This window comes from Sinocyclocheilus anshuiensis, unplaced genomic scaffold (genome assembly GCF_001515605.1).
Source record: "Sinocyclocheilus anshuiensis isolate Anshui unplaced genomic scaffold, SAMN03320099.WGS_v1.1 scaffold590, whole genome shotgun sequence".
In the NCBI taxonomy this organism is placed as follows: domain Eukaryota; kingdom Metazoa; phylum Chordata; class Actinopteri; order Cypriniformes; family Cyprinidae; genus Sinocyclocheilus; species Sinocyclocheilus anshuiensis.
In genome coordinates this window covers 789,444-803,200 of record NW_015544192.1, presented here as the reverse complement: position 1 = coordinate 803,200, position 13,757 = coordinate 789,444, and the positions used below count along the sequence as shown (strand labels likewise).

The following is a 13,757-nucleotide window of genomic DNA, read 5'->3' as shown; positions in this document are numbered from 1 at the left end:
TTAAATATCGCATGCGATTAATCGTGCAGCCCTAATATATATATATATATATATATATATATATACATACACACAATATTTATAGTGTGACCAGATTTTTCATGGTGGAATATGGGACAGGTGGGCAATATGACCATGATATAAGAAATTTTATTTCATGATATCTATATAATATTCATATATCTATAGTTATTTTTTTCATATAAAAAATAACAAAGAATCAAATTACAAACCATAGGACAAATACAATAGAGATACAAATTAAATAAACTTGTTTTTTAATACAGTAGGTTTATTTAAAATGTATACATTTAACATCTTTTGTTGTTTGATTAACATTAATGACAGACGTATTTAATTAAGCTGCTGTCCCTTTAAGTAAGCATTGATGTAATATACTGACGCTTATGCAGTTTTCACCCTCCTGTTTAGGTTCACTTAAGCCATAACCGACTGCATTTATGTGAGATACACCACACGATGGACATTTTAACAACTGTGTGTGTATTTGACAATTCAGGCGCAAGGAGAGAACTAGAATCACACGTGTGCGCGAGAAAGAGCGCTTCTAGCGTGTGTCATTCAGTGTGATTCCACCTATCCTGCCAAGTATATGTTCCAGTTTTTTTTATTTGTTTGTCTCTAAGCATTGAAGACCACAATGGCTCAGTTACTGTGTCTGCAGCTCTCTAACTACCTCAATTAGTCTGGCCAGGCTTTTGAGCAGCAGAGGTTCTCTGCACATACTGACTTCATTAAAAGTAAGGATGATCACACACAGACCGACAGACACACACACAAACAACTTAAGCTTTACGAAGATCCCACCCCAGCAGTAGTATGATAGGCACGGAGAAGCAATTGAAAACTCTTCACTGTCATGGACACTGCCCCTCCATCTTAAGAGAAACCCTGGCATTTGTTCTCAGGTCAGGGCTCAAAAACAAAGATGGCCAGTATGAAAGTTTTGGAACAGGTCAGTGATATGCAGTCAATACATCTCACATCTGTTGGTCATGTACATATACTCATTCAATTATTTGTACAATTGATTGTACAGAAAACATAATCTGCAATCAAAAAACGATCATATTTTTCTCATGTACATAAAATGTTGCATAAATATGATAAAATTATTATATTATAAAAATTATATTTATATATTTTACATTATTTGATTATTATAAAACATTGTTTTAAGATAAAATAGTAAATTTAAAACTATAAAATAGACAAAAACAACTGTGCATTTATTATCATATTTTTACATAAATTATATTAAATAAAATATTACATTAAAAATATAAAAATAGAAATATATTTGCACTTAACAATAATAATAATAATAATCAACCATTATTATTACTATTATTATCATTGTTATATTTTTATATAAATTGTATATTATAATTACTTTTCAAAAACGTTATAAAAACATTTTTAGCAATATATTAATGTATGTTATTTACATTTATTTATTTATTTATCTGTCTGTCTGTCTGTTTGTTTGTTTGTTTGTGTAATGAGGCCAGTAAAAATATTAGCAGAGCTAGAAAAAAAAATGTAACTATGCCAGCAGGGGGAAAAAAAATCTGTTGAGCCTGGTCACGTGGCTTAATAACTGGAAAGGAAATTCATACATTTCTAAAAAGATTAAAAAAAAACAGAAGTCCAGACAGAGTGGACAGACATAGAACATCTCTTACTCTTAAGAGTGACTGAGACTCTTCCTTGGCGCTCTTGCCCTCGGTAGAAGTTGGGTAGTGCTGCCCGGCTTTCTCTGCAATGCTGGTTGGCGTCCCTGGCAGGTAGCCTTTAGCATCTGCGCTGAGGCTGAAGATCAGTCCTGATGAGTCTCTAAGCATGGTCGCCCCCTTCTGCTGCTGCTGCTCTTTTACCTCGGCTGCCACAGCATTCAGTAGACCCAGTGTGGCCTGGGGGAACGGGGTTGGGCTTCCCCTAAGAATCTCCCCTGCACGTTCTTTGGGCACCCACACCAGGCTCTGCACGTGTTGTTCCCCACCTCGGACTCCACCGCCAGTCACAGGTCCCAGCGCTTCAACCCAGCCTTTCTCCTTCTCATCCTGAGCCTCACTCTTCACAACCTCTGAGCCGGGAAGCGGCTCAGCTCTGCTGGGCTCTGGAGGCACCAGGCTATAGAGTTTCAGATCACCTTTGCTCTCCTCTTTGATGCGGAGGGTTGAGGGGGCAGAGCAGCCGTTGGCAGGAACAGAGGCTGGATCCGCAGAGTCCTGGCAGTGGGCGGAGTTAAAGTGGTCCAGCAGTGCCGTGGTGTCCGTGGCAGTGAAACTACAATGTCGACAACGACAGCAGCCGTGAACCCTCCTGCAAAGAGTATAAGAGATGGTCTCAGCGATCATGATCTATATCATTCTTCATGGATAAAACAGTCATTTCGCATACTACCATGCTATTTGCCCCCTGGAGAGTCATCTAAGAGACAAAAGACTAATCCACATCCTGAATGTGTGTACTTTCTCCTTATCTGACGTCTCTGCCCCCCTGAGCTTGGTCTGAATCTCTGTAATGTTGTGTAATTACAGTTTAGTCAGCTATTTTCGTCTGCATAATGGCTCTTTGTTCTGTTCCAAATAAAGGAAACAAAGAGCTGCTCCAAACTCTCTGCAGAGGAAAGCTAAATGAACAGTCTGCTAACCTTTAGGTAAATGATAGTGACATTCTCTCCAGAAACACCAATGATTTTCTATAAGCTTGTACTTCCTGTTTGAAATTGACCACTGTCAAAGAAGTACAGGCGAGTGTACCCCACCCAAAAAAACTGTGTTTATTTTACATGCATCAGTAGATGTGCTTGGACAATGGCCATTCATTGATAGGTTTGGCTGTAAGTGCTAACTGTACCACAATGGAGTATTTTCGCTGAATGAGAGGTTTAGAAAGCAAAAAAGTCCTTAGTGTCGAACGTTCAAAGTCAAATCAAGTTATTAATACCCTTTGCCAAGATCATCTATAAATGAAATAATAACAATAACAATAATAAAAAAAAAAAAAACACGTTAACACGCTCATCAAGTATCAGCAATTCAAATGATGTTGTATAGTTATACAACGGCTCCTCAAATCTAAGCAGCGTTTCAAGATGCTGTTATCTATTGAGTCCAACAGAACTATGATATTTCACTGGGAACTGGAAATGGACAAATGTAGTGGTTTTGCACTGCTTGATGATCTGGCTTCTTTTGGAATTATTCTGGGGGAAAAAAAATCCAAAAACTATTTATAAAAAAACTGCCATTTAAGTTACTTAGTAATAGCTTCTTGTTTATAGAACCACTGTACAAATACACCTTGTACTTCTGTAATATTCCTTAATATAAAATATGACTAGCCCAATAAAACAAAATACAAATGACTTTAGACACAGGACTGAAACTCAGTGAATTCTGTGCACCTAGGATGAAATGTTATTAATGATTCAAAAGTTTGTGGTAAGAAATTAGTTTTTCTTTGTTGAAATATTTTTTTTTTCAGCAGGTACACCTTTGATTGATCGAAAACAGTAAAGACAGTGACAGTAAATACACTTATAACGTCACAAAAGATCTATTTTAAATAAATGCTGTTTTTAACTTTCTATTCATCATAGAATCCTGACAAAAAAAATCTAACACATTTTCCACAAAAATATTAAACAAAACAACAAGTCGCTCATAAAATAAGATATATAAAACTTACAATGTAAAATTTCACAAATCCAGAATTCTACAAGTGTTTATGTGTGTTCATGTACTTGTGTATAGAAATCTGGCTAAATGTAATAAATGTGGCATCTAGATGTTTTGCTCTCTTCTTTGACTTTTTTATCCATCCTGGTTCAACACAAGAGTGTATTCTTTGGGAAACGAAAGCTATCTGGTGTTATCATAAATGCCCACTAGAGCCCTATCCTTCAAGCTGAATATCAGTGTAAGAGTTTCCTTATTTTGTGAAAAACAAAAAAACAAATAAAATCTGAGATCTGTTACCCAGTAAACAGCCTCTCACAATCTGACAATATATCGAACCTGGATGGATAAAAAGCAAGAGAAGAAGAAAGAGAGCAAAACAGCTAGATGCCATATCTGCCCCTCTAAGCACCAAAGTAGGGACAGAGTGTAAAAGTGCTTTTCATCATTGCTGCTGCCTGACTTTCCCAGCATGCAGTTCTGTAATTTGTTCGTCTTAGGTACACGAAGGCAGGGGCAGATCAAACATTGGTGCATTCCAGCGACCGGTGAGGTGTGAGAAAGCATACGATCCGTTGCATGATTACAGACAATACAATGTTTACATCTCAGGGAAAAAAAACAAACATTAGGTACACACATCCAAATATTACTTTGTAAAGTCCAAAAAACAACATAACTGCACATTTATTTTGCTATATTTTAGGTCAAAGTCATTTAAAGAAAAACATCACATCTAGAAATAAATGGACATCTGAAGACCATTTAAACTTCTGTGAAGTTGTTTTATGAGGACCAGTTACCGTAAGCGACAGACACACAGATTCATTCAGTTATCATTAATCAGTACCAGACAAAACTAGCTTTCCCCACCACCACCAACCAAGACTCAACTGTTTTCCAACAAAGCATGGGCTGCTTCCAAAACAAATCGTAGTCTTTGGTCACTGACACGGAGCATAAATAAGTTCGTCAAACCCTGCAACCCAGAACTGATTGTTTTCTGGCATGAGTTCTGTTAAAAGTTAAGTTTTTAAATGGAATAGTTGATGTGAAACTTTATTCTAACACGCAATGTCTTCATGAACTTAATCGTACGGGTTACATTGACAGTCCCATTATTTTCTAAAATGTAATGTTATATTTTCTAAAACATCTAAATGACATAATTATTGTATTTTGCACAAACTACTGTATATAGCTAATACCTCTCTCTTCGTTGTTTGTATTTATGTATATTTCTATTCTGCCAATCCTTGTGTGCCGTTAACCAGTCTTTAAAACAATGACAATAAAGATCTATCTATCTATCTATCTATCTATCTATCTATTGAAACAGAAAAACAAAGTTATTTTAAATTGTACTACTATTTGTTTTCTTTGTAAGTGTGCTTAATGATGAAATGAAAATATTTCTACTTAATATTAAGATGCATACATGATTTCACCTAAAAAGCAAGCAGCAACAAAAACAATTCCCCTTGTGTAACCTCAGTGGATGTAATATAATACTCTCATTGAAGTTCATTTAAATTAACAGTAAGTAAATAATGAAATAAATACACCTGATTTCTGTAAACATCTGTTAATGTCAATCACAAGTACAGTGCATTACTACAGTTAATTATGACAGTTTCGTCAAATTATTTTTTATTAAAATGCTGACAGGTTATCACATTTCCTATGATGTCAAGAAAACACATTAAGAACATAAACAAATTAAAGTGTTAATCCCAGCTGCATCTGCTTGATAATGAGGTACATGAAGGAAATACTATCAGATTAGAGTAGTACATGTTCAAGCTGACATTCAAAAGTTGTCAACAGTACCAAAGACCATGAAAAAAAAATGTAAAGATGCTGATGCACTATGGAATTTTTTGGTTAAAAATTAACAAAACAAAAGTGCGAATGATCTTCTTGCCTTACCCCGATTTACAACGGTGAGCTTATAATTATTATTTATGATTTAAGCTGTCGGGTCAGATTTTGTGGGAAATGTCAGTCTTGCGTCATTCCTCTTTGCGTGATTACGTCACAATGGGAGGTGTGTTAATAGTTTGACAGCTAGTAAATAACTAATGAGCAACATTATTAACACAATGGATCGTTCAAAAAAGGCAACCATCTGAGGAATCATCTGTTGTTAAAACAAAACAAAAAACTCCTTTACAAGCATAAAGGAAAATGACAGAGCCTTGTAACACAACTCATCAACTGGCATTTCAGAGACTGTGACAACTTCATAGTGATAGTGAGATGACTTCAAAGGATTTAAATCAGCCTAGACATGGCCTTTTCTTGCTGCCTTTTTTCCTTGAATCACAACTCTAAAAAGCAGGTAGCAAAAGCAGGTTACCTCATTTGACTGGGTCACAAGAAAGAGTTCAAAACGCTAGCAAGGAGTTTGTCTTTTCACCCCTCTTATACTGAGGCAGAGCCATAATCACTGTATAAGGGGTCAGCATTCATCTGCACAGCCAGCAAATGTTGTGTAATCATTCAAAACTGTATGAGCATAAGTGTGTGAGATTATGTACCGAACAAAATTTTATGCTACCTACTTCCTCCACTATAATTTCCTCAACACTTTCAATTTAATTGTAATCACAGGTTATAGATTAACTTTTTTCAGTTTCATTTTGCAAAGCATCAAAACAACATCATCGATTTAAGGGGGAAATACTTAAAAACATGAAAAAATGGATGAGAACCTATATCGATGTCAATAACGGTACTGAGTGGCAGTAATTTGCGCTTGTGAAAATGAAGCCCTTTAGCTATGCACCAGCACACCTGCTCAATACTACCATTTTACAGTACACAGAGCAGAGCAAAAACGTTACCGACACCATCCCCGTGACATTACACAGGAAATGGAAAAAATGGGTACAGCACGGCCTGCTGCTTACCTGACTGGGTGACAGAAAAACTATTTGGAGAAAAATCACAGTAGGGGGTTCAAATGCAAGCTCATCGGCTCATGCAATTCTCAGATCACACACACACACACTCTGCACGGTCTGAGCTGAGAAGCAGGAGCTCTCCAGGGAGGCCATACAAGTCTGATTTTGGCTCTCTCCTTGCCGGGTTCCAGGCTGTGGGCTCTGAATACAAGCAGCGCCTTATTCAGAAAGGCCGCACACACAGGCTGAAAACACTCTGCTCCACGTCCACCTGAAACAACCAGCCCCAGGCAGCTGGATCATGATGGACGTCACTCAAGGCTTAAGCGCACAAAAACCTTCACACATGTTCCTTAAGGGACAGGTGGGTTTAAAAGGCCTTAAAATTCAGTCTTTCCTGACATGAGTGCCAACTTGACAAATGATTCCTTCGCCAAGATCTTTGACAAGTCAGATTAGATCGTTGATCATTTAGCAACATGTGAACCTGTGCAATTACGGAAAAAGTTTAAATAGTAGGAAAACTGTGCCTGTCATTCAGTTATGTGTGACTTCTTTGTCCAACGACTATGTATGTGTGTTCTTATGCATGTAGAATGAATTATGAATAGGTTGGAAATCAATTCTCATTCAAAACTGGGTTCCTTAAAAAAATTAAATATTGAAACCAAATTGATTTTCATGACATTTGACTTACTTCTAGAATAGCTGCATTCCTCAACAGATGTGGATGGAACACATAATAAAATATACAATACATGCATCAGAGCCACTTTAAACTTGAGTGTTGTTGTGGGTTGTTTTGTCAGCCTTGCACAAGAACCAATCAATTAATGTATTTATCTGTATTTATACAACAGTTCATTCTGGTTCTCAAATCTGATTGGTTGAGAAACGTGAGATATTGTACTGGTATCACTACGGGAACACCCTTTCACAATTTTGTATCACTCCGCTTCCTAGCCGGGTCTATGCTTTTTTTTTTATTCTTCACTGAGCTAATCGTAGATTACGTTAGTTAATATAAGAAGAAACGTCTAGCTTCGCGGTCTCTCTCTCTCTTATTCGGATGCTCGTCTTGCCGCATTGTTTCTCTCTTATAATATGTTTAACTGCCAACTTGAGCTTTGAATCCGTGGCGGAAGGAAGTAGTTCCGCACAAAAGAGGGTTTTATTAGGCACTCCGTTGTTTCTTGTTTAATTACACACATGTTCTGTCGAACTGTTGTATAAACGCAATATCACTCTCGTACTCAAGCGATACCGGCTCTATATCAGCGGCTGTGATTGCCTCGTGCCTCTGGCCTAATCACAGCCATGCTGATATAGAGCCGGTATCGCTCTCATACTCGAGTGATATTGCTCGTATATATATATATATATATATCACATCTGTTTCACCTTTGCAACAGTTTTTTTTTTCCATAAGATGTGATGCACAAACCATGACTCACTAACCAACTAAATTATAAGCTTTGCTAGAAAAAAAAACAGCTACATGGGCATGGCTAGATGCAGTAAACATGAACAGATTATTACATTATTTTTCAGATTACTTTTTACAATTGATTTCTGATGTTTTTACTGTTCTGCTGCCTGAAATCTGAAATTATCTGATCATTTGCAACAGGTTGCTCGGAGTAATGAATGAAATAAGATTAAGAATATCCCATCATTGTTAATAAATGTCACATTAAAATAAAACAGAAGTGAGAATACAGTCATAATGTTAAGAGAATACATAAGAAATTCAATTTATTGTAGAGAAAATTTCAGATAGATGTGATTCGGTTTACTGTTCTCCATCACATTGATGTTACATTCCCTATGACTTTATTGTTATAATATTACAACTGTAATCACATAATGCTATGAAATTTTAGTTTTTTGTTTGTTTTTGTTTTAAAAATGGCACTAAAACACCATCATAGTTTAGGAACCATAATCGTTAAATGGAATTGGTACCAGAATTGTTAAACACATTTTAATAAATACTTTTAAAATTAAACTGAAAAAAAAAAGAGATTATTAAGAAAGTATTGTATAAGTATTTCTTATAAAATATAAAATCTATTGTACATGCAAGATACTACCGATTTGTTATTGGGTTCATTTTGCCATGTAAACATCAGTAGTAAAACTGCTCAGAAGAAGTTCTTGCACATAATATGGCACAATATACTGTAATATCAAACATATGTGGCATTGAGGTGGTTTGGTGTATTTACACAACACTTATATTAGATTTAGCAAAGTGCCTTTCTGTTCTCTTTCTACTGTGCCAAACTCAAGCGGACATATGGATGTCAGTGGTGCAGTAAACTAATTTTTATCAATAAATTCAAACCAGCACATGTAGACATGCCTGTAAACTCTGGCAGAAAATGGAGAGTAATTGAGATCTTATGTGAAGGTAAAGCAGAGCCATACACATCCGTACTCTACATACCACACAGCTGGTGAAAGAGAGAATATGGAAAAGTAATAATAGTTTTCCACACGTACACACTTAACAGACATATGCACATGCACACACACACACACACACACGCAAACAAACACTAAAGTGCACACATTTACATCTACGCACCTGGTCTCAAGACAAGCTAAATCAAAACCAATGAGGGACTGCTGCAGGAAAAGTTTCTCCCTGACGTTTAACATTTTCAGTTTATTCAGCTGTGTCGGTCGACATCAAGTAAAGTGCAAAAAAAAAAGGAAAACCTGTTACCTATCAGTATGAAAGCAAAACTGCCAACACAGAAACAAATGTGTAAAACAAGCTTGCTGGCTACAATCAACAGCTGCTTTCACTGTCCTATGCTATGCCATTTGCTACAATAATAAAATATTAAATATACATAATATCATTAATATTTCGAATCAGTTTTTATTTTTATATTTTCCATTTTCATTTTAAAGTTTTAGTAATTTTTTTTGTCATTGTTAGTAGTTTATGTCTCTATGTAGTTTCTATTAATTTTTATTTTTGTTTTAGATTTAGTTATTTTAGTACTTTAAAGCAAATTAAATAAAAAATGACAAATGTTGGAATTAGTTGAAATAAGTAAACAAATAATATGTATTAATATTTACATTAATAAAAATGTATTTGATTGTTTAAGCATGAAAGCAAAAAACTGTTTAACACAAGCTTGCTGGATTACCAGCCGCTCACTCTGTCCAATGGTCTTTTGCTACAATATATTAAATGTAACTATACTATCAAAATATTAAATAACTGAAAGTTAAACTAAATATTTTAAAGGTCCAATATTGTGTTTAATAACATCATATTTATATATTTAATGAACTGAGTTAAAGCGATGCAATCTAATGCTAAATAATAACCTCTTTTTTTTTTTAAATACACAGTTCACCCTTAAGACCCCTAGATATGGTTCGGGTCCCTCCATAAATTGAAGATTACCTTTCCTCAACAAGCAGCATAATTTGAGGTATCATTCATGTTTATAGCACAAACTGTACAGATATGAGTCACATATCACATATACAATTTGTTTTAAAAACAAAAATGTTAACAATAAATCCAGTAAGGACGGTAAAAAAAAAAAAAGGTGATTTGTTATGTGATTCTACCTGTAGTGACGAAAGATGTCCTCCTCTACTTCCGTGAAGAAATGGCACTTAGTGCAGGTGTACTCTCCAGGATGGACCCGCCCTGGCCCTGCATCTCCTGATCCCTCCTCCTCAGGTTTGACTTCCAGTAAGGTGTGCGAGGTATGGGTGCTGTCATAGTGCAAGAGAAGCAAGTCAATATCAGTCGAGGTGAACGGGCACTGGTCACACTGATGGGTGACGGACGCTCGGGGAGCTGGCGGGGATGGGGTAGTGGTCCCTCCGGCTGTTAGCTGCAGCAAAAGTAGAGCACAGTGTGAACAGGAGCTCTTACGGCAAGCGAAGGGATAGGAAATCTCCCCCAGGTGCTTCTCAGGAGTGCAGAGCCCACGGGGACAGAAGGGGCAATGTTTGATGGTGCACTTGTGAATGCTGTGAGCCCGTTGGTAGTGATGCAAAAGCGGAGCCACGATGATGACATCCGGACCGTGAGTCATGGAGTAACGAAAGTCACAGAACTGGCAGTTGTAACTGGTTACTACCGTTTCTGGGTCACTCGTTGCTCCAGTCTTCTCCTTTTTCCGTAAGTGGGAGTCTCCGTCATGGGTCTTTCTGTCCCTTTCCTCTGGACTTCCCTCCCTGATGGCCGCCTGGCCGTGTCTCTTCTCATAGTGCTCCAGAAGCTTAGAAGCACTGGTAGCTTCGCAACTAAAACTGCAATACTTGCACCAGTAATACGCTGCAGGGGGGTCACCTCCAGTGCGGCTAGGGGAGTCTGATGCCCTGATTGGTACGGAGTACCCAGCCACAGTGTCATCTTCGGCCCTCACCGCCACCCGATCGGCCCACTTCCCTTGCTCGTCTGCCTCAATGCGTGGAATGCAGTTCCCCTTCCGTTCAGTTGAGGACTTCTCCTCGAGGTTGGGGTTGGACGGAGGTGGACTCTTCATCTTGTTGGGGTGGGTGGCCAGGAAATGCTGCTCTAGGTCTACAGAAGAGCTTCCCATGTAGGTGAAGTTGCAGAACTTGCAGCGGAAGTACTTGGTGTTGCCCTGACAGTCCTGTGTCTTTCTTCCAATTCCGATGAAGGTGCCGGCTAGCGTTACCTGCGAGATCAGGGAAGTTGAGGGGGGGGATGGATGACAAAGAAAGAAAATTAGATAAAGGGAAAGAACAATCATTCGTGACTTACAGAGAATTACAGAGAAATATAAGTCTGATATAAGACAGACAACAGACTTTCAATAACCCTCCCAATCTCGAAGACGAGGCAGCAGTTATCACCACACAAAAGCAAATCACATTTTATGTTCTTATTACTTCTCAGCACTGAGAATTCAAAAATCCTTCAGTGAGCAGATGGGGAACATGTGAACCCTGTAGAAGAGTCAAAGAGTAAAGCGACCATGCATGCAGCCACAAAATGGATCTTTTCTGATTAATAATATCCAGGTGAAACTTTAGTTCTGATACTTTGAAATTAAATTGTGGATTTAACAAAACAGAAAGGAAAAAATGAATAGAACAAAATATATTTAAAATGCCTTTCAGTCACTAAATTAACTAACAAAAATATTTCTGAAATCAGTGTAATTGCATGTATATTAAAATATAGACAGATCTATGGCTTAAGATGCAATAGATGTCTGGCCTATAGACAAGAATATGGAATATTTATCTGGCAGTTACAGAGACAAAAAAGAAGCAATGATTAAATAAATACCCACTGCTTAATGTAATATGTGCTTGATTATAATTCTTACACATGCAGATTACAGATACAAAGTGGACTAAGCTGAAGCCTCGGCTGGTCGGTCTGTATCACCTGTCTGAGGAATTGCATTTAAGAAGAGTGCACTTGTGACACAGACTGCACAAACCTTTTTAAAATATAAACAAAAAATGATGTTATGGTTAAAGAAAGAAAGAAAGAAAGAAAGAAAGAAAGAAAGAAAGAAAGAAAAACAAAGAAACAAAGAAAGAGAAAAACAAATATCCTCCATAAAAATAGAAGATGCAACTAAAGCGACTTAGCCAAAACAAAATGTGATGTGCATAAAATTAAGTACAGTTATTATTTACTGTTAATTATTAAATAAAAAATAAAGCAAATTAAGTTAAGTAAATTATATAATAAGAAGAAAATTAAATAAAAAAATTAAGTAAAAAAATAATTACAAAGAAATTGTTTAAAACACCTATAAACACACTATTTCCAAAATATGTGTGCTATGTATATTTATGCATATTCATTAATCTTGACGCCTGTATTGAAATCAAGTTATCAAAATAAATAAATATATCATTATTCCATAATATTACATATATAATAACTATAATATAAATACTACATATAATAAATAAAATGCATGTTATGTTATAAAAATTAAAATAATATAGTTTTAATATTATTATTACTAAACAAGGAAACACAAGTGAAAACAGTTACATCAGTTATTTAGCAATAATTAAAATCATTATATCTGGCTGGTAAACTGGGCAAAATCACCCCTGCACTGACTAAAGCTAAATGCTTCCAAACTTGGCTCATTTCGTAGAAACCAAACTTAAATTGTAAACATGACATTGTTGAAGTGAAGAATGAAACCTTGCTGAAAGTTAGGCAGATAAATGACTATGACATCTGTTCATTACCCATCGTTTAAAATAAATCAACTCCGGTGTTTTCACTGGCTCCCCCCCTCCCCCCTTCCCCCCCTGAGAAATCGAAGTCGTCGATATTACTGCATGGAAAATTCCACTAGGAACGAATTTTGAATAGACTCATTATTCAAACTTTTTCCCTAAGAATTTATACGGTATTACGACAATTTGTAGACAGGCTGATGTTGAATTGAAAAAGATTGTGGCCGGTGTTATTAGAAGAAAAAAAAAACATCAGGTACTCTAAACTGCGCTGTGTGCTTGCTTGACTGAGTACATGCACATGTGCAAAGCAGGCTCATAATGGTCCATTTAAACATGATACACTGAGGCTAGTGCTACGATATATCAGCCAGAAGTCACAGAACAAAGCCAAATACAGTGTGCCAGCATGATCCAGACTAATCTCCTTCACATTTTTTGTTTGTTTGTTTTTATAAATCAGAAATCGCCAAGGTGATATGGCTAATCGGCTACCGATCAATATCGGCCGATAATCACATTGGGATGTTTGATCGGCAGTCTCTAAAAGGCCGATCTCAAAAAAACGATCTCAAGCTGATGACGCTGCCGTGAGAGGTTTGGCATGACATGCAGCGGCACCGTCTCAAGGCACGTTTCCATTACAGATTTGCGCAAAACTTTGGAGATTATTTTATAAATGTCGATAAAAAATTATTGCGAAATGGCGGCGTTTCCATTAACCAATGTTATGCGACTAAAACATAACCTTTTGCCTCTCACGATAAGTCATGGCAACGGATTTTGGTGGGATTTTGACGGATTTTGGCTATATTTATTCAAAGGAGGCGTATGCTTGTATCTTTACAGAAGCAGCACAGAGAGCCGCTTCAGAAACGTGCGTGGCGCGGCTGGATTCTGGAATAAACACAAGCATTGA

At 36.7% G+C, this 13,757-nt stretch overlaps 1 protein-coding gene across 3 annotated transcripts in view; it reads right to left on the bottom strand.

The window, feature by feature from the left end:
• Positions 1–13,757, bottom strand: part of LOC107696539 (zinc finger transcription factor Trps1-like) — a 134,250-nt gene that overhangs the window by 76,463 nt on the left and 44,030 nt on the right. For all 3 annotated transcript variants that reach the window (XM_016496905.1, XM_016496904.1, XM_016496906.1), the window contains exons 4-5: positions 10,214–11,298; positions 1,707–2,346 (exon numbers count right to left, since the gene is read on the bottom strand). In XM_016496905.1, coding sequence (XP_016352391.1) covers positions 1,707–2,346; positions 10,214–11,298 — 1,725 coding nt within the window. The remainder of the gene's footprint in view (positions 1–1,706; positions 2,347–10,213; positions 11,299–13,757) is intronic.